At 35.9% G+C, this 22790-nt stretch overlaps 1 protein-coding gene across 16 annotated transcripts in view; it reads left to right on the forward strand.

Annotated features, from left to right (window-relative positions):
• CLASP1 (cytoplasmic linker associated protein 1) overlaps positions 1-22790 on the forward strand; it is a 238772-nt gene that overhangs the window by 170581 nt on the left and 45401 nt on the right. For 9 of the 16 annotated variants that reach the window (XM_087920454.1, XM_087920438.1, XM_087920446.1 and 6 more), the window contains 4 exons: positions 937-1113; positions 7227-7334; positions 12784-12846; positions 18689-18792. In XM_087920454.1, the coding sequence (XP_087776580.1) occupies positions 937-1113; positions 7227-7334; positions 12784-12846; positions 18689-18792 (452 nt within the window). The remainder of the gene's footprint in view (positions 1-936; positions 1114-7226; positions 7335-12783; positions 12847-18688; positions 18793-22790) is intronic. The other 7 variants (XM_087920448.1, XM_087920451.1, XM_087920452.1 and 4 more) reach the window with 2 other exon arrangements.

The following is a 22790-nucleotide window of genomic DNA, read 5'->3' on the forward strand; positions in this document are numbered from 1 at the left end:
CTTGAGACAGCTCTTCATAGAGCTTCATAGAATATGTTTAGTTGTTTTTGGTGGTCTGTCATCCTTACAACATGCCTGCCCAACATGTCTGGACTTTTGTCAGCAGGGTGTGAACTGATGGCAGGCCTGCTCTGGAGAGGACTTCTGTGTCTGGCACCTTGTCCGGCAACTGGATCCTCAGAAGTCTGCGGAGGCAGATCATGTGGAAGTGGTTGAATTATCTAGTGGGCCTCCTATATACAGTCCAAGTCTCACTGGCATACATCAGGGTAGTTAGCACTACTGCTTGGTAGACTTTGAGCTTTGGAGCAAGGCTTATTCCACATTGGTCCCACACGTTGGTCAGTAGTCGCCAAATGTCTGCCAAGTTAACAGCAGCATGGACAATTAGAGAATTTCAAAGATAGGTTTTCATAACACAAATTGTCTTGTGACAAAAGGAAAAATACACTATCACTTGCATAATTTATTGGATTTGAATGCCTATTTTTTTGGCAATTGCTCAGTCAGTGTTGTGGTTGGAAGGTAAAAGAATATTTCAAAAGGTTTCCTTGCAAGATGCATGAGAAAAAACAAACAATGGGACAGAGAAATTGTGTGTATGTGCATGCATGTGAGAGAGAGTGACTTCATTAGTTGCTTCGGTATAAAATATATCTTGCTGGTATGGCTGATCCTATTTGACCAATTTTAAGATGAGTAGTATCAGTCAAGGTTGTGTTTCTATTCATTCATCCTCCTCAACATTTTTTATTGTTAATACATGTTGTTAACCCCCTTTTTAAACATATCATCTTGAAGAATTTCTGTATCCTGTTTTATTTTTAATTTACTATTAATTAAACTGATTTTTTAAAAATACATTTAGTAAATTTAATGGTTTGAAATATTCTGAAGACTTAAGAGCATTTACCTATTTATTTATTTATTTTGTAGCTGGTAGTCGATCTAGCTCTCCTGGCAAGCTGTTGGGAAGTGCATATGGTGGGCTTAGCAGTGGAACAACCAGAGGACACCCAATGCCAACATCATCCTCATCTACTGACAAACGCAGTAAAGTCCCTCGAAGCCAGGGCTGCAGCCGAGAGACCAGCCCTAGCAGGATAGCTCTAGGTAAGAGTTTTCTTCGCTGCGATACAGAGCCAAGAGGCTGATTTCTTTTCTCATGCTGATTGGGCAAAAAAATTCCTGAAACAAATCACAGTTTTGCTATAATGATTTCATAGTTATGATCTTCTGCTGAGTTTGTTAATAGCAAGATAGGCAAAGATAAAGTTGCCAGTGGGATTAACATAAACTTGCCGATGTTTGTACTTATTGTTTTAATTAGAAAACAATTGTTTTCTAATTAAATAGTTTATTGTTTTAATTAAGAAACAGTTTTTCCTCCAGATATGTTTTATTTCCATTTTCACTTGACATGGTTCAGTACCATTTGATGATACCAAATGTATTGTCTTACAGGAACAATACAAGCTTCTCCACTTTTACCCTCCCTTTGAATTATAGAGATTCCGCTCTGATATTTTTTTCTCTGATCAAAAATTGCACTTATTGCTTTTAGGTTAAATGCTAAACTTTATATGTAGGGTTATTTTCTAATTAACTTGTTAATACTTCTATAGACTGAACCTGAAGAACTGTTCTATCATCAGATATATTAATTATGCAAAAATGCCCAACTACACATTATTAATATAAAATAGTAGCCATGGCAAATCTTATTTTAGAGGTTGAAATTAGGAAATGCAGTTGAGATATGCCAATTCAGATTTGGAACCGGGGCCTTCCAATGAACAAGCAAGACAGATTTAAATGTAACAGCTTTAAAATATTTTCTCTCAGTTTCGGCAAAGAAAAGCTGAAAAGGCACACCCCAAAAAATGAGGTGGGAATGTGGGAAGAAAAAGGATTTGAATTTGGTATCAGAGAAGGAAAATGAGAATAATCCAACAGACATTTGCACAAATAGACATGGCAGAATGCATGGAGGAGAAAATAAGACAGATAAATCATAGATATGCTTCAGAAAAGGATCAAAGGACATAGCACCAAATTGTGGCCAATAAGGTCATTCACCACTTTGTGGTTTTCAAAAGAGTTTTCAATCTTTGTGATATAACATCCCCTATAATAATAATTTTATATGATCCCAACTCTGTGAAGAACTAATGATTTCACTGGATTTAAGACTGTGGCAAGAAATAAATATATTGTTTACTTGTAATAATTAATTCTTGTCTAAATAGCACAAAAAGTCTCAAGTGAAATCTCAACCATGCAGGCTTCTGCAGGCAAAGTGGGAGGAAAGCATAGATTTAGTTTTGAAGGTACAGGCCTGGTTTACAAAAGCAAATCATGAAGCAGTACCTGGAGCAAGTTCTGATAATTCTCCTGCTTTGCTTGCCCTGTCAAAACCTATTCCCACTTTATCTGAACAAGCCCACAACTGGCAAGGAGCAAAGCCCGGTTTATATATATATAATATTATATAATATTATATTATATTATATTATATTATATTATATTATATTATATTATATTATATTATATTATATTATATTATATTATATTATATTATATTATATATGGTGGACCCAAGAATTTTCAGTGAACTAGAAGATTTATAATTAACATGTGACTGAATGAAACACGGGGTTGTTTTTTTTTTTGAGCTAAACATTTTTATGTGGAAAGAAAAAAATACTTGCAACAGAAATATGGATATTTAAATACAGACTGAGATTTTCTTCCCTCTCCTCCTAACTAGTATGAGAACAGAGCTTATTAGCCAGGTTAAGGGCTTATTTAATATATATATTCGTAGTTTTTCACGGGTACAAGTATGCAGGTCTAGGTGTGTTTGGGTCTTTTCCTGTGTAAGATTAAGAGTATTTTGGTGATGTTTCAGTGAGGTCCCACTTGCCATCCTCAGGCTGGTGCTTTCGGCTTCGTGCCAGTGCAAGCAGTATGTGATTGGAGCTGCGGTCTCTCTATAAATACTGGTGGTGGGGGCTGGTGTGCTGGGCTGGTTGGCTGCGCTGCTGCCTCTTGATTGGTTGATGTTGGTATAATGGGCTGTGTGATGGCCTTGTGAGTTTTGTTGTGGAGATATCCTGGATCTTGTGCTGTAATCTCCTGGGTCATTTGTTTTATAGTGATCTTTTTTCCATTATCCTCTCATGTTTTAACGCCTTGGGTAATGGGTTGTGTGATGGGCTTGCGAGTTCTTTTGTTGTGGTATCCTGGGTCCTGTGTTGAAATCTCCTGGGTGTGACAGCTGGCGCAGCAGAACACAAAAACGCAGTCAGAAGAGAAGAAAATACTTCCTCCCTCTTCCAGCACCTTAAAGCGACAGGACATGAAATTAATTTTGAAGGAACCAAATTAATATCCAACACTGAACACTCCAGCAAGAGAATAATCAGGGAAGCCATCAAGATAGAGAAACACCCCCATAACATGAATAGATGGGACGATTCCTCCTGCCTACCAGACATCTGGAAGCTATCCCTCACCAACAAACGAGTCCCAGCCATGAAAACCAACACCAGACCCAAAACAACACGGGACACCACCGCCAATCCCCCTCATCAGACCCAGGCCCAAGCCCATCCTATAAACGAAGGACAACCATCATTCAGAATACAGACCATGGCTGCTGTGCCAGCTGTCGCACCCCCTGACCTCGAAACCAAACAAGCTGACACACGCCAAGAACACAGACCCAGACCCCAAACTCGAAGCCAGACCAAAACCCAGAATACTACATCACAGCCACCCACTCAGGATATCACATCAGAAAACTCAGGAAATTACACCACAAGAACTCAAGAAGTTGCAACACAGCAAATGACCCAGGATATCACAGCACAAGACCAAGGATACCACAGCAATAAATCTCACAAGGTCATCACACAACCCATTACCCAAGCCTTTACTACAAAGGAAGCTAATGGAAAAGAGATCAAAACACAAACAACCCAGGAGATTTCAACACAGGATCCAGGATACCACAACAAAAGAACTTGCAAGCCCATCACACAACCCATTACCCAAGGCGTTAAAACATGAGAGGATAATGGAAAAAAGATCACTATAAAACAAATGACCCAGGAGATTACAGCACAAGATCCAGGATATCTCCACAACAAAACTCACAAGGCCATCACACAGCCCATTATACCAACATCAACCCCATCAACCAATCAAGAGGCAGCAGCGCAGCCAACCAGCCCAGCACACCAGCCCCCACCACCAGTATTTATAGAGAGACCGCAGCTCCAATCACACACTGCTTGCACTGGCACGAAGCCGAAAGCACCAGCCTGAGGATGGCAAGTGGGACCTTGCTGAAACGTTGCCAAGATACTCTTAATCTTACACGGAAAAAGACCCGAACACACCTAGACCTACATACCTGTACCCATGAAAAACTATGAATATATATACATATATATGCATATATATATGTGTGTGTGTGTGTGTGTGTGTGTGTGTGTGTGTGTGTATAATATGTGTGTGTGTGTGTATGTATGTATGTATGTGTGTATATATATATATATATATATATATTTGTTTTCTGAGGTTCTCGCGGGTATTTATATGTGGATCTTTGGTTGTTCGGGTTTTCTCCGCGTAAGATTCGAAGTATCTAGGCAACGTTTCGATGAAGTCTCATTCATCATCTTCAGGCTTCTGTCTCCGGCTCTGTGCTTCTCACTCTGAGAAGCACAGAGCGGAGACAGAAGCCTGAAGATGATGAATGAGACTTCATCGAAACGTTGCCTAGATACTCAATCTTACGGGAGAAACCCAACAACCAAAGATCCACATATATATATATATATATATATATATATATATATATATATATATATATATATATATATATATATATGCAGTACCACTCAAATGAAAATAAATATATTCTGTTCTGTAGACCATATTTTCTAAAATCATTTTGATTTACATTTATATTTACCTGCAGTGGTTAACCTAGAGCCATCTCTGGGAGAGAGACTTCTGCTTTTATGCTGCTCATGTTTTCCATGCATAATTCATAAATGTGTGTTCATTTGTAACATAGATTAGCATTCCTGGCTTATCTTTATCTATTGCAAGCAAGCAGCTTTTTCTCCTCTGTACATGTGATCAAGTAATATCAAGTAACAAAAAGATAGCTTATTGTGGTCCTTGAAATTGGAAAGTGATCTCTTGCTTCCAGAGGGATCAAAACTGTGAATGGAAATGTTACTTGGAACTGTTTTACTAACTAGGTTGCTTTGGTAGCAGTATAGCAGGACCGCAGACCCAAATAGCATGCTGTATTGTTCCTACCTACCAGTAGTTAAGTTTTTCTTCCTGCATGAAGAAAGAAACAACGCAAGAACAAATAAGCTCTATACTTCAAGCATGTTGCCTTTTTACAGTTAACCAAAATAAACTGGGAACTCTTTATTTCTTTGTTATAATAATGTATATGTGGTCTAGTCCTCAATACCTGACAGCTCATGATATTAAAACCCTACGGCATGGAGGTTGAAAAAGTATATAAGAAATCACTAGTAAAGGACAAAAACTTTGAGAGAAAATTGAGAAATAAGAGGGGACATCACATCAGAAATATATTAGTTTGTCCATGCTTTCCAACTTCACCATTTGGACCTTTCTTCCCGCCACATGAGGAATAGTAGGCCTGGTCACCACAAAGTACTTGTGGAATGTTAACACTTCCTCCCCTATCCTATCTTGGAATCAAAGCAAGTAAGCTAGTTGTAGATTTTGAATAGATATATTTCACAGTTCTTACCCAGCCATATCTCAGTGATACGTTGCTGATCGTCACCAACAGGGCATGGAAGAGCACATAGACCATTGAATAACATGGCCTGATTGAAACATTTTCTACTCCACACTGACAAACTTATATTCTTCCCAGGCACAAACAGATGGGACTTCGTATATTTCTTGTTTTAATTCCACTTTCTTATTCAACATTATGACAGCAGTTTATGACAAATACTGTCCCATCTCTGTTGGAGTTCTGATGGTACAGGCAATTGGTTTTTCATTTGTTAATTATGCAGCTTCAGCTTTTAGATGATTGGTTCATTAATGAGTGAAGTAATTAATGGGATAATTTATGAAAGTGAATTAAGCAATCATTTGTACACCATCCAGACCATATTTCTTATTCTTATTGAAAAGCTTCATACCACAGTATATAATTGCTTTCAGGCAGGAACACGAATGCACACTAGGAGTGGAGTAATCATCATTATTTCAAAACAAGTGCTGCCGGAAAGATTATGTCTCTTTTCCAGGGTTATGGCCTTTTAAAATGCCATTCTTTTATTTTTTAATATTTATATATTTGCCATCAATATAGCCTATTGAACAAATCCAGAATGGATTCCTGCCTTGAGGAGTCTGCAGTCCCAAATTTTTGTCAGTGGGCAGGATAAATATAGGAAGGAGTAGGAGAGCCAGAAAACCCAAATAAAAGTTGTTTAAAAAAACCTCTGTGTATGTGCTCATATGAATTAGTACTTTTTATGGGAAAATTCAACATGTTTTTTTTAATGTTGACTCCCTGAACCTGGTTTTGATTGTCTTTCTCAGAAAGAGAACCTCTAAGGGTAGGCCCAATTATGGCTGCGATAGAGAAGAAGAATTTAAAACAGTCATAATAACACTATGCACCAAAGAAGAATATAAAATAAGTTGTTCATTTTGACATTTTGCCTAGTTAAATTTCCTATTTATTTCCTATGTCATCTAATTTATTATGATAAGTCTGTATAAAAATTACATAAATAAAACCTAAATGTGTTAGGTTTTTATTGCTGATTCTTCATTAGAATCATTTATTTATCCCTTTAAAATAGAGTCAACCTTTCTTTCCTCATATTTTCTCTCTCCCCCCCCCCCCGCCGCTTAAGTGGAATCTAAGTAAACCTGATATTATTGTAACCCTATTTTCCCAAATAAGTTTTTCTGGCCTGTTATAAATAGAACAAGGCTCTTGGGGGTGTCAGAACATCTGAGATGCTCTTGGGCAAATTCAGCATGTATCACAGTTTATACGTAACAAATCAGATTGGCAGATATCCGGGATATTTACTAATGTCAGTAATGACCAAACTGTTAATTTATTGTCTGAGCGTTGTATCCTCTTTAAACTTGTGTTCACCTTCTCTGAAACTCTCCATGCTGCATGCTAGCACGGAGCAGCCGTATCCCCCGACCCAGCGTGAGTCAGGGGTGCAGCCGCGATACCAGCCGTGAGAGCAGCCGAGATACAAGCCCTGCTCGGGGCTTTCCTCCACTTGGTGAGTACCTGTAGGCACTAGAGCTTCTAAGGGCCACCCCTCCTCTTTCTTGCTGGCTAGTCGATGTACCTCTAAGTGGAATGGGCTTGTTATTCTCTTCATTTTTTTAAACTCTTAACCTTCCCCCTTTCTGATCTTGTTTATTCCATTCATTTCTGCATGCTTAAATCCTGCTTTCCTTTACTAGGAAAACCCATAGTTTGAAATGCTTTTGATAACCTTCCAGAAAATTTTGGACATGCACTTAGGCGCCATTGGGCTTGACAAAAACAGCTATTGTGAAGGCTATATCATTGCAGGGAAAGTTGATGCTACTGGAAAACATTACCTGCCTTTTTTGATCCAATGCAAAATGGGCATCTTTTGGAGAAAATTTAGAAAATGTGCTCATAATATACTTTTTAAATTTGCATTTATTCTTGGGCCTGAGTGCATGCCATTTGATAACTTTTTCTAAGCCCCAAGTATGCTGAGAATTCCTTTTATGTATAAAAACCTTGTTCCTTAATTCATAGAGATCAGTTTCTATTTCTGCACTAGAGAAACTTACCTCTCTTGGTTTTTAAATTTATGATCCAGCCACTGTAATTCACAGACACCTATCTTTTCACATCAGAAACACGAAGTCTTGTTTCTTTGTACATAATATTTTTTCTGAAGTATTATTAAAACAGTTGCATATTTTGAAGAAAATATTTTTACAGTTGGGGCAACCTGAAATCTTGGAAATTGGTTGTGCATCTGGTGACTGCTTCAGTTCAATTATATTTCTAGTTTGCCCACGTTGTATTTATAGACAGAGGGAGAGAGTACTTGAGATGGAAGAAAGAAGATGTTACAGACATGAATCTTACCTTACTGTTCATGAGGGCCATAGGGCCTAGTTTTTTTAATTATTTAGTGATTTGTTTATTAATTACATTTATTCACCATCCATCTTTCTGTCCCATGACTCTAGGCAGCTTACAATAAATTTATATTATAAAAGATTAAAATTCGATAAGTACATTAAAATCAACAAGGAAGTAGCTAAGATATGGGGGGAGGGGATTATATAGCAGAGTAGAGGTGAGCTCTTCTAATCCAGTAATTCCCTCCAGGAGGACATGCCCTTGTCCAGGCTTCAGGCCAATCAACAGAGCCAGGTTTTAAGCCCACTATGGAACATTACTGATGAAATAATTCTATGGGAAAGAATTAAGACATTAGGCCTGCAAGGTGGAAAAGTCAGAGTTAGAGCAGAAGGGAAAAGTGCTATGAGGCTTCTAAGTTATTACTTATTTTATTGTTTTTCCATTTTTCCCGTTAGAATGCTAGAGTCCCAATAATGTCCCATACAGGAATTGCTTGTGGTATACACATACTTAGCTAGAAGATCAGACAGAACAAAACAGACAAAATAACATTACTGAACTCTAATTCTGAATAGGTGGGCACAATGGCGCAGAAGATAAAGATGCTGAGCTTGTCACCTGAAAAGCAGACAGCCCAAGTTCAAGGGCCAAGTGCTGAGTGATGGAGTGAGCTCCCATTACTTGCTCCAGCTCCTGCCCACCTTGCAGTTTGAAAGCATGCAAATGTGAATGGGTAAATAGGTATTGCTTCAGTGGGAAGGTAGTGTTCTATGCACTTTGCATAAAATCATGCTGGCCACATGACCATAGAAGTGTTTTCAGGCAATTCTGGCTCTCTTGGCTAAGAAATGGACATGAGCATTGCCCCCTAGATTCAGACACAACTGGAAAGTAATTCTGCATATGGATAAAAAAGCTAATTTATGAATTGGTTAATCTAACTTGCCCACCAGTGGCTGTTAAATTTAAAAAGCAAAAGAATGCATACTTGGGATTCCCTCCCTCCCCAGGTCATAAATGGGCAGTTTGTGGGAACAAGCCTGGACATTAATGTTTTAATGGAATATAAAGTGTGTGAATTGTTTTACTTGTGAATGGATTAGGATTTTTTGGCATTCGGCATTCCCCCCACCACACACTCAGGTACACGCACACAAGCACATTTTATTTAACATAATTATGTGTATTAAGTATATTAAAAATATACTGCTATATTTTTCTTGCCTGAAAATGGATGGAGATAGTTCTAGATGCTGCAGCGAAGGTGATATGGGACTATATCTAAGCCAACAATTCCAACGTAAATAAATAAATAAAAATGATAAAAACTTGAGTTAACTAAGAGCCACAGAGGATTATTTAAAATCTTTTACAGAATGCAAAGGACTCTCTGTCACTCTTCCTTGCTGCTGTTAAAGAAAGGATAAAGGCTTCTTACTTTGATCTAATAGAATAGTCTGTATCACAAACATTTGCATAGAGCAAAGTGCTGTTATTGTGAGCCAGAAACTAAAGCTGGAATGAAGAACCTGTGCCCAAACATAAGTCGTTTCATGTTTGAGCATGCTCGTTGCAACCACTGAAAGATATAGTTCAAGAATTTCTTGAGATGCAGATTCCCTATTTCTCTTTTACAGACATATTAAGCCTACTTGATGTATTGAAGGTATTAGTTTTAATGCTTTTAAGTCACCCTAAAAATGTGTGATGCTAACGGAATACTTGACTGAAGTTTCAGCTTTTGTATTGTATTTATTATTAAATAATAATAATAATAATAATAATAATAATAATAAATTATTTACTTTTATTTCATTCCTTTGACTAAATTTTATGAATTAGATCTACCTCATAAAATCTGAATAATTAGTGTAACAAGGGTGCCAAGAGTCTTCTTGATTGTAATAGAGCATAAATCCCAAGAAACAAAGAAAATCTGTAATATGGCTTTTGTATTACAAAATTGTAATACAATTGCTTGTGGACACTTAAAATTGTAAATGTTGTAATCCTTGGGGGGAAAAAAATCCAGATTTTAGGAAGACAAATTTAATTCAGTAGGGATGTCCCCCCTGTTATTGGATTACTAATAAATATATAAGAATATTTACCAAATTTTCCTGGATATTTAAAAATCTTAAATATTTTTTATGTTTCCTCTTCTGTCAGAAAGTACTAGTCAATAGGCCAGTTACAGCTTCAGCTCTAACCAAATTACCACCTAAGGAGAATCAGCAGATCATTTGTTTTCCACCCTCTTCAGTTTTAATAGCTGATTATTACAAATAACCAAGCACATATTAATCAAAACTACTAATATTAATAGAGTGATTCACAAACTATTACTCTTAAGTCAATATCTTTTCAGAATCCACTGCTAATTTGCATTATTCCAGCTTCACTGTCATTTAGCTAGCATTTTATTTTATAATTCAATAAATTGAGGATTGTTTTATTTTTAAACAATTTCTAGATCCTTTTGTTTTAAACTCTGGATAGTTCCATGCAAACTGTGGCCATGAAACTATGGTAGTCTGCAAATTCTATTGAGGCGATTTCTAAATGCTTTGGTTAACAATAACTACACTAATCCCAGCACCTAATTTGCTATCTTGATAATTGAGAAAAAGATTACTATGAGCAAAGTCAGATGATACCACTTAAGTCTGTAAGACTGATATATATAGAACAGCACCTGTTCACATTTTTAAAATAATTTCTTTGTTTTTCAGAAAAAAATGAAATTATAGTGAGGGTAAACCAAATCAAAGCATATATATTCTGCACCCTGGGATAGCATGGCTATGATTACTGAAATAATACTTTTGATTTCCAGGACAAAAAGTCTTCATTAAATAATTCCTTTACAATACTAGCAATTTTAAAATTATTTGTAGGAAACAAAAATTGGAGAACCATGAGTCTGTTGAATAAAGAGATGGTTCAAAAACAATGGAGCTGGATAATGGAGCTTCTCATCTTTCAGCAGCATCTTCAGGCTTTTTTGCTGAAGCTTTTTGTTGAGCAAGGTTTATCCGTTGTGCTTCTCCCTGCATGTTGTATGTATTGATCGGCTGTGACAAATTCATCTAAAGAAAACCATAAAGTATAGAATTTTATATTGCATAGGTGTTTGAATACCCTTCTAGGGTTTCAGCATGATTTGTTTGTCCTCAACCTTCAAATATTGCAATCTGTTTGATTTTAAGAATGCAATTGAGTCTTTTTATAGGAGCAATTTGTGCTTCCTATCTTAAGTTGATTAGAAATACCTTCTTTATAATTCTTTAGTTCAATCCCAGAATTAAAATAACATTCTAAATGCAATTATAGTATGCATCTCATGTGGTTTCCTGTTGAACAAGTTATTTCTTCTTTCCTTTAATTATATCTTACATTCTATTAATACATTTTCTTCTTGTCAGAATATACAGTAATTGTACAGATTGAACTATGTTATTCTCCAACAATGTTGTAGAAACCTATTCAGGCAAATAATAATTTCCCAGTTCCATATTGCAAGTAATTTTGTTTATTTAAGTATAAATTCTGATTTTAGTTAAGTTTTGGTGGGATTTTAAAATTCCATATACCAGAAACATAACTGTTGCTATTACACCTTTTCTTCTCAGGTATTCAGTTCTATCCATCTGTAATCTAATTAGTAATATTTCAGCTATCCCATTTTATTAATTTTGCCTTTTAGTCAAAATCCACATATTCAGTATTGTACCTGAGTTTGTACAAGGATGATGCCATGTGGATTTGGGGAGTCCTGTTAGATTAGACTCTGGGAAAGAATATGTTTTGCATGAAGGAAGTCCCAAGGACCAATTTCTGAATGTACACATAATAGTTCTTCAAAAAGACTTTCTTTTTGTGAACCATGGCAAAGCCATTAAGCGTTAGACTGAATACGATTTGGAAGAGATGGATCAATGAACTGAGTCTGCATAAAATAGCTTTGCAATCCAATTAATAAGTGCTTGAATAATAAATACTTTGCTTGTCTTAATTCATATTGTCACTGTTAAATGAAGGTTACTTCCTTTTGTCTGTTGTTTTCCTGCACTAATTTACTTTCTCTCTGACTATAAATTGACTTTATTGATTATGGGGTTTTACATCTTTGAATGAAAAAGCTAAACTTTTATAATTGCAAGCACACTTTCTAAGGATTCATTGTGCCTTTCATTTTAGGATTTGGATTGTTTACATCTAAATCCTATTGCTGCTGAGTTAGTCATTTCATGTTAACATGCTGATTCACCTGTAGTTAACAGGTGATTATTGTTATCAATCTCTGTTGGATTTCATGCAAGCTGGGAGGCTTAGAGGTTTTTCCTTTTGTTTTCCATGTATCATAGGTTCCATAACTGAGGGTGGAGGGAATGTATGCAAGAAACTTTCTGTCAGACCTACCATGGAACTCGCAATTGATTTTCAAGTCCATTCATACACAATGCCATTTCTTTTCCCTGTGTAATTCCAGTGTTGGTATGAATCATGTGCATCTCCTTTGGATTGTGGCATTGTTTTTGTCTGAAGTACTTGTGTGTTAATCCTGTGGGTGTTGCCATTCCTTTTACTTGCAGCCTCTCGACGTCATTCCAGATCCACTAGTGCTCTCTCCACTGCTGATTCTGTTGGGCAGTCAGGTGAACAAGTGCTAACTGCATGAATCTGCTTCTTAATATTGTCTCTCTTTTATTACCTTTGTAACATTTGCTCTCACAACCGTCATTCAGCACTTAGCATGTGGGATCATCATGAGATTATTATTATTATTTAACATACTTTTGTCATTTTCTATTTTTGAATGTTTTTTATTTTTGCTAATTTTTATTCTTTTGCTTAATGTTATTTCTGGAAATTAAGCAATATTACAGCAGCCAATAGAGTATTATCATGTATTTCCCATGTACTTCTCAGGAAGCACTCCTCTTTATATCTATGAAAAGCAACTACAGTAATTGTTCATTAGTGAGTAATATTTCTAATATCCAACAGCTAGCTAATGAGATTAATGCAACTAAGGAAGAGGGTCAGCATTCAGCCATAGCTTTGAGTTTTTAATACCTTACTGATTAGGATCACACATAATGCTAAATCAGAGTCTGTGCGTGAGCAAAAAGACCCTGAATGGATAACCACACAAATATTTTATTTCCTCTTTTCATAAAAGTGGTTGGGAGAAGAAATGAGCCACAATCTAATTTTACTTTATATAAACCTTTCCTGACCTCAGGTATTCCAGATATTTTGGCTATAGTTCTCACCATTCTAAACCACGATAGCCACTCAACATGTTTGGTGGGCTCATAATACTAAATCTGCACAATACCAGTTGGAGAAAACTGCATTAGCTAGTCCTTGGCATGATTTTATAGATAAGTCAGTAAGTAGTTTGTTAAAGTAGAGTTTATGATGGTTTGGTTAATGCTAGTTTCAATTGATTTTAAGTTAATATATTTGGTTGCTATATAGTGAAAATTAGGAATAATGAAATCAAAACTTTCTTTATTGTCCTCCTGGCCTCATATTGGGGGAATGGGCATCCAAGTCTAAGGCTTAACTCAAAATTTATAGTTCTGAGACAAAAAACAGTAGAATTTCAGTTTAATGGACAGGTTGTTTAGGTCTCTTTTGAAAACTATGGTTACTTCTTTGATGACAGGAAATTATATAAAAATTAGAGTTGAAAAGAAAGTCATTATGATGTTATCTGGGATTTGGAATATATAAATATTGTAAGAAAAACCTCTAGAAACAGGATCTACATCTGTTTAATACAAGTTTTAAATACTGATAATGTAAACCAGAAGGGAATGTTTGTTTATGTATTCCTATCAAGTAAATTCCAGATTTATACCTGAAACCTCTCTCTATTTACCTAATAGTTTTGACATTACAGAAATCAGCCCCATAATGCCCTTGCTTTCTTTATATTGAGTTAAGTTACAAGGCCCCATTGAATGAAAATGATGTTTTGTGGATATATTTTTAACATCAAAGCTTCATATGTAGAATATTTACAGAAGTCCCTTTTGCTGTAAGAGATTGTTGTTCTTTAACTTAAGTGAGGCCCAGTCATGAATGTGACTTCCATCCAAGCTAGATTATAACAAAAGTCCTTGTGTATCACAGGCTAGAGGCCATTGCCAAGACTTTGATGGGTAAATGCCAGCTCACTCAGCCCTCCCCATTACTACTCATGTACTGCCAGTGACCCATGAAACAATTGCTCTTTCTCTCCTACTTTCTCACCCATCTATCTTTTCTGCTAACTCTGTCTCTCCACTTCCTGAATGCATTGCTTTGTTGGTGATAAGGCTTATTATTCCCAAAATACAGCCTGCCACAAATGTGTGCTGTCTTAAGCTTGCCCAACACTGATAAAACATACAATTTGGGGGTGTGAATTTAATATGCTAATTGTTGCATATTAAATTGTAGCTTTATATGCTTCTGATGTTCATTGGTACAGTCTGAAGAGCTGTGGTGATGCAGTGGTTAACAAATGCAGTACTGCAGGCTACTTCTGCTTAGTGCTGTAGTTTGGTAGGTTGAATCTCACCAGGCTCAAGGTTGACTCAGCCTTCCATCCTTCTGAAGTCAGTAAAATGAGGACCCAGATTGTTGGGGCAACATGCTGACTCTGTAAGCTGCTTAGAGAGGGCTGTAAAGCACTGTGAAGCGGTATATGTTACTGCTATTGTAGAATTACCTTGGAACAATATTTCTTTCCATGCAGTTAATTAATGACAATTAATACCATTTCATAAACTTCTCTTAAAACAGTTCCTTCAGTGTTAGATAAGGTATTAACAAAAGTGAAATAACATGACACAGCACCACCAATTTTTCTATGTAGCTGAGGTGCCCACAAAAATATTTAAACATTTTCTGTTGAGATTTTAGAGGCTATCACCAAAACTCAAGCCCCCCTGCCCCCGCCTTAGTACCTGAATAGAATACAAGTAGGAGAATGATGCCAATTGAGATTGGAATTTCCATCGCTAAGCAAAACGGTCATTAAGCAAAACATCACATGACCGCACCGTTTAGCAATAGCAGTTCTGGTAGTCCTGGTTGTGGTCATTTGACAAGGACCTTGCTGTGCTCGCCTCCACTTGAATTCCCCCTGCCTGTCTCACCACCTATGTCTTCCTTTTGGGCCATGCTACACTCCACTGCCCCACCCCCAGAGGATCTTCCTCTCATTGCTGATGAGGAACATCTGGTTAAGGCATCAACTGACCATTTGTGGGACATCCGATCATTGCATAGAGCCTTCGGGAAGCATTACCAAAGCTTCACAAAGGCCAACAGCTGCCTCAGCCAGGCATGCCTTGTCAGCGCTGGGAGGAGAAGACAGCAATGGTCAGCAGGAGACAGCAGCAGTGGAGTGCAGGGTGGCTAAAAAGACAGAGATAAGGTAAGATAGGCAAGTGGGGGATTTGAAGTACACACTGCAGCTGTAAAGTACCTGAATATTTGCCTGAATTTTGATCATGTGACAGAAGGACCAGTGCAAGTCTGCAACTTTGATTCCTTCAGCACCATCGTAACTTCATATGGTTGCTGAACAAATGGTCATTAAGCGAGGACTACCTGTGTGTTATCTTCTGTCAGTATAGTAGCTTTAGACTCTTCTGGGATTTATCGGGGATTTCTGCTCATGCTCCTGAGATAAATTTCCATTATCTGATAGTGTTATAATCAAGACAAGAACTGGAAAATACAGAATATAATCCAATGAAGAAGTCTATTCCTTCATCATCATCACTACCGCCTCCACCACCACCATCATTTTTGTTGCTATTCATATGCTAAAAAGTGGGACATAAAGTTGCATGTCAGATATACTTAATGTGATTTAATTTAGTTGTTTCTATTGAATATTTTAAAGGCTTGCAACTTTACTTTGCCATTTTGATTATCCATGTCTTAAAAACTATCTTTCCTTTTCTAATGCAATGACAATTTTTATTCAAAACTACATGAAACCAGGTTTAGGACTGGTTCTTCTGAAAATTTGAGTATTTCAGTTTGGTTAGGTTCCTTTCTCATTGTTCCAAAAATTACTAACTTCTCATGCCCCCAAACTAGTCAAGTAATATCCATGGGATGTCCTAGGAAGTGTGACTAGATTCTTGATACAGTATTAACACTGACTTGGTGTCTGTGAGCAAAATCTACAATCTCACATGATCACATGTTTTTAATGAAACAACATTGCAGTTTGTATACGTGCATGTATGATGAATATGTAGATGTATACTTTGTCCCCACAAATGGTAGAAATCCAGTGATACTTACATTCCTTTCAAAAATGTTATTAGTGATAATTTTGCAAGATCTAAGTGGGATGAAATATCATTTCAGTTGAGATTGGAACTAAAGGACTGAAAAATCGAGTTATCCTATGATTGATTGCATCTTTGAAATGTCCTGCTCAGTTTGTTCAATAGAGAACTGCAATATATTTTCATAATGTACAAATACTTACTGGGCCTTAAGATATTACGCTGAATGAACAAAATGACATGGCAAAACATTTGGATTCTCATGTTCATTATCATTATTTCACCAAATCCTTCTGCTTGGAGCAAAGCTGATGTTTGAAACAAGCATCTGTGCTGCTTCAGCAACTACATGCATTAAAAAAGGAGATAGTAATACATATAGTTTTTCTTTCTCTGTAAACTTCATAAATTCCTTTTCAAAGCAGGTTTTCATTAAAGACATTTAATTTTGGCATGTAATGTATTTTATGTTTTAGAAAATGTGCTTGTTGTAAACTGTCTGATCTTAGTAAAATTTGAAAAATATCAAACTCTATTAAGTGGCATTACCACAATGCTCAAACGTATTTAATATTGCTTCCTTCACATTAGCTTCAGTAATTGTTCACAATGTTGATCTGTTCTTATTCCCCTTAGTGGAAACTTAACAAATACAATAAATGGAATTTTTGTCTACAAAGGCTTAAAATTGGTTTATAAATAATATTTCCCAGTGATATTTTTCTGTTTCTAGGTTTTTATATTGACTGTTGTTGTCATTTTCCCTAATTGATATTGAAAGCCATTTCTGTGCATTAGAGTTGAAATCATAACACTGCTTAAACAAATCTTATTTTTTAATTAGAGTGCCCTTTAAATAGTTACAATTTCTTAATATTAAAAAGTGTATTTGCTGGTAGCGACAAATGATAATTTGTACATCCATCCTCTAACATAGCTGGATACCATACTATAAGTGAAGTCCAGTTTAATGGAGCTACAAATGGAAGGGACTTAGTAAAATAAATCAATCAATACATGGAATAATCTAATTATTATATCCACAATATGAATTGGACACCATTAAACAGATCTTTTGAAGTGCATGGGAAACTTATTTCCCTTTACACCAGTTATATGCAGCTAATCGCCTTCATTGAAATGGCTGTTTTAAAATCTTCCATGATTTAAGCCTTTGGGAGTCCATTGATGAGGAAGGAAAAATGGCAGTTGTGTACAGTTTAAGCAACACCAGTCAGGACAGTTCTATTAAAAAAGATTATTGGTAAATCAATCTGTTGATGGTACATTGAAAAAAGCACATTTATTCCAATACTGCATTACTTCCCCAATATAATAGTGTTTTCCAATCTTGGCAATGTTAGGATGCGCAGACTGCTAGGGGACTCTGGGAATTGAAGTCAACACGTCTTAAAGTTGCCAAGGTTGGGAAATGCTTTCATATAGTATACTTACAAAAATCATAATTTAATCTTTAGGTTTAAGAAAATAAAATAGTGATTTTAAAAACACAAATTAGTAAATCTCAAACAATTATAATAGGATAAAAATATTAATATTTTTTTAAAAAGTATAACATTTATTTGTCTCTATATTAAGAGATTGTGGGGGGAGGAAATCTTAAAATTGTTCGATGGTCTTTGAAGATTTATTCATCTTCCAAATTCAGTGGGATAGTGTATGGGATTTTTTTTTAAATTCACTTAATTTTTTGTTGATCAGCTATACAAATTGCTTGAGCCTTACTTTTGATTTTTGGTTCTGTTTTCACTAAAATTTAACCAGCAAGTATACAAATACAGAACAATCAGAATAATTGCAACTGGATTAAGACTTGAATAAGCCAGTTCATAAAAATACTGTTGCAAGACCTAAAAGTAAGTTAAGAAATTAACAATATATTACTACAAGTTTCTTACTAAGTTGAAGAACTTTGCCGTAGTGCTTACTTCCTCCTCTGAAAAATTGAGAATATGTAAAAGTAGTTACATTTAACCATTATTATAAAAGAGTTTAAATAATAATCCCCCTCCTGTCCCTCTTATCTAACCAATTTGACTTTCTATTATAGCCTCATAGTAACTCCTAAAACTTGGACCCAATAACAATTAAAGCAGCCAGTGGCCTTATTAATATTCCAAAGGGCTGTGAACTTATGTAATGATGGCTTTTACTCTTGTTTTTTGTGCAGAACGGTTTGGGCTTGGCCAGCCAGGCAGGTTGCCTGCCTCTATGAATGCAATGCGAGTTCTGAGTACAAGCACAGATCTGGAGACTGCTGTGGCAGATGCATTGGTAAGAGGGAAAGCACAACATGTTACCAACTCCAGAAAGTTGCTTGAAGTTGCTTTCTGTACGTACATTTTCCTCTTCTTTTATGTGTGTTCCTATTAAATGAGCCTATATGTGTACGTGTGACTCTGTCTAAATCTTTCTTTAAGGTTTTGGGAAGATGTGAGGAAAGGTGTTTTTAATGCATAGTTGCATTGGGAAGAGTTAAATTGTTGATATTAGTGCAGTGAAATGTAGAAGATGAGTTTCACAGTCTGATCCTAATCTTTTATTTGTGGAAATATTAACTGTTGGTATTCATTATTTTTCAAGTAAATGGATTATAATAGCGAAACCATCTGTGTGAAATGCTTATGAATGCCACTATAGTTATCTTATGAAGTGAATCAAATAGTTTCCTAGTATAAGTTGTGAATCCTACTTATATTATTATGTTAGTATGTGCAACATGTTTGCTTCGTGTCCCACAAATGTGCTTTTATTCATTTGTTCATTTTGGAGAGTTAAAATTTATAGTTGAAATGTCTGTTGAGAATAATTGCCTTGTCCTACCTTAGGGAAAGTTTGTATGGGTCACCCTGACAAAGGCTTCTGTCGTTAATTCTAGAGGTTTCTGATCAGGGTCACTTAATTACCATTAACAATAACTAATAGTAATTATTGTTAATGATTGATGGATTTCAATTTCATTGACAATAAACATTTCATTTGATTTGATCTGCACCTATTGGTTAGTCTTTGGATGATTTGCAGTAATAAAACACATTTCTGATTCTTAGTTACGTAGCAGTAAAAGGAATAAAATTCCAGTCATCCATCCATCCCTTTTCAGTTCTGAAATTCTATTAAATATATGAAAGTTTAAGGTAACAAAGGCATATGTAAAAAAAATAAGGTAAACTAAAACATGTTCCTGGACTTAAACTTCATTAAATCTATGTACTTTAATATTTTCAAATTCTCTTGTACTCTTGAAATTAAGTGTCTACTTAAAAAGCAAAAATATATAAACAATTTTTTTAAATAAATATAACAGATTGCATCACTGCATCTCTGATTTCAAGTAATTCCATGAAATAGGCTGTTAAGTTCATATTTACTGAAAGCTACTTTTGCCTTTTTGCTGTTACTCCCAAATGCTGGAGATTCAGAGTGGTAGAAAATATTTCGAAGGCTTTTAGCACTATGAACTATGAGTTACAAGATAATGTACGAATAGTGTGTATTGTCTCTAACTATGTATAACACAGTGCAGTTGAAACTTGCATTCACATCCACTGGATGATCTATAAATTCTCTATGAATCTGGACTTTTAAAAATTACTAGGAAGCACATGCTACATGCATATTTTTGATGCTGTTTTATAGCGGAGGGGGGGGGAACAATTCAAACCTTGCTTTTCTACTGAATCCAGGATTGTATTATTTTTATTTTAGTAGCACTATTCATAAAGACTATATCTATATCTATCTATATCTATATCTATATATCTATAGATTTAGATATATGATTTGTAAACTAATAACTAAAAAGTAATAAAATGTTAAAATTGAAGCCACTTGGCTGCTGAATGTTTAGCTTCTGATTTGATAAAATGAGGTTTTATTGGATAAAATTATCTTAATTATAGGATGATGCCTAGGATTTTATTAAATACAAGATAAGGTTGTCCAGGAATATATGATTAATATCGTTGCATAAATTAGGTAGTAATAAAAGATCCCATTCATAGTCACGTGAAGCAATATTCCAAACAACTCCAGTTCCAGGTTTTTTTTTCATCAAAACTGCCGTAAAATTACATGTGGAATTTTGGGAATGAGATGGTAGATTGGGGAGTTTGGATAAGTTGGATATGGAGCCTGGAAGAAATGGAGGCCTGTTGTCCTTAATGTTGGTAAATGTGGCTCTCATCTAACTTACCTTTGGCCATAAACTTCAAAGAAAAAAATCCTCCTGAGATACGTTTCAGCACTGTGATTTTAGAAGGGAGGTTATAATTCTACCTCCTGTAACAAGAAGTTGCCCTGACTCTTTTCTATCTACTGATAACCATGTATGAAACCATCCACTGGGCCAATAGTCTTTTTCTTTTGCTTCTGAAATAACAAAAAGAAATTTTGATATAATTTTGAATGATAGCAAATACCTTAGGATAGAGAACTGAACTTTTGGCCCCAAAATGTAGCATACATACAATTGCATACAACTCCTCCTTTAGCAAAAATTGTGACTATTTGAAGAATTTCACTACAGTACAGTGTTTTCCTTTTCATAATTGGAGAAAATGTAATTGTCCATTTTCAGCAACCCAACTCTAAGCGGTTCCAAAAGGAGATATAGAATACACATTTTGCCCTTGTGTTCTAGCTTTCATTGATCAGAACTATTTAAGTCAGTGGCCCCCAACTTTGGTAGATTGGTGGAGGGGGGAAGGGGAATAGGGCCATATGAATGGCAAGCCAATGTGCGCGTGTGAATGTGCAACTTGACTTGTGTGAGCATCGAGTTAGTGTGCACGTGCAGCTTGACTTGCACAAATTGCGTGCGTGTGCATGCATGCCAGCCAGATGCTCGTGCAAGTTGAGGTGTGTACATATGCATTCCAGTCCACCACTCGTGCAGCCTAGTTGTGAATAGGCAACATCCCAGTAGTGGGCTGCGGCCCGGGGGTTGGGGAACCCTGATTTAAATGATACTGTCATCATTCTAATTTGTAGTATTTGCCTTATTTTAATCAAAATTTAACTAGTGTGATGAACATATTTGGTTAATTTCACTTACAAAGAGACAAACTATGGTTGAAAAATTCACATAAGGATATTACTTAATGGTGTTTCGTTACTTTTTTTTTAGAAACACTCTTAAAAATTCACAAGTTCCTAAAATGTGATATATAAAAAATTGGTTCATCTCTGTCTTTTCAGAATTTAATTTCTTTTGCTCTGTGTTGTTGACAGTCACCATCAACACTCCTTTAACTTTCTTCATCTGTTCTCTTTCCGATTTGTCTTCACTTACTGTATAAATATTGTAATAGCCTTAAAGGAATATTTCTCTCTTCTCTCCTTTGTTCTCCATCTTTGGATTCAAGATGCTTTGCTTCACAGTAAAAGCTTTATTTCCATTAAAAAAAAAGATGTAAAATAAGTCCCTTCAGATCAAATTCTCTATCCTGGCCAAGGCTGATTGTTGTGCCTGTAAAAAGAGATCAAGTGAGGAAGAAATCTAAGGAAGAATTCTTTTATTCCTAGATCACTGCAGAGAAAGACCTATTGACAGGGAAACCAGATAAACTTAGAAATGAAGGGAATATTCCCTTCAGTATTAGAATAGAGTAAGCTATAAGAACTGAACTCTTGACCCTCATAGCGTATTTGATCATCTTTAATGACAAAAGAGCTCTTGGAGTTTAATTCCAGGAGGTGAGAGGGAATATTTCTAGTCTTGGGAGTTGGTATCTATTACAGTAAACTGTCCTCAAATGGCACCTAGTATGTAAATAATAACTATGTCAAGATGTTTTTCCCCCCTGAGAATACTATATAGACATCAGCATGATATGAAACAGGTACAAACTATAGCTGAGAAAGTAAATCATCAATTTAAACACTGCAATTGCTGGAAACTGACAAGACAGTTTCTGAATGATTTGAGGCCAGAAACGTATGCAGGTGTGATGCAAGCCCTAAAATAGGCTTCATACTAAAACACAAAACCTTGTGGGGGAGGGAACCCTAGCGTTACCCATATACAGTACATAAATCCAACCTAACCTTATCCACTGTGGACTTTACCCTCAGGAATATTAAGTACGCCACACATCCCCATTTCTGGCATGTTAATGTTGCCTTTGGAAAGCCAGAATTCTGAATGCATATTACTTGTGTGCATGTATTTTTCGAAGTCCCTGGCTGTAGGAAGATGAGAACAGAATAATGCACAATGTGACGCTTCTGTCTGAACTCATTTTATATTTCTTAAAAGAAACTGGCTGAAT

The sequence above is a fragment of the Pseudonaja textilis genome, chromosome 1, assembly GCF_049901715.1.
Source record: "Pseudonaja textilis isolate UNSWEBS1 chromosome 1, rPseTex1.2, whole genome shotgun sequence".
Classification (NCBI taxonomy): Eukaryota; Metazoa; Chordata; class Lepidosauria; order Squamata; family Elapidae; genus Pseudonaja; species Pseudonaja textilis.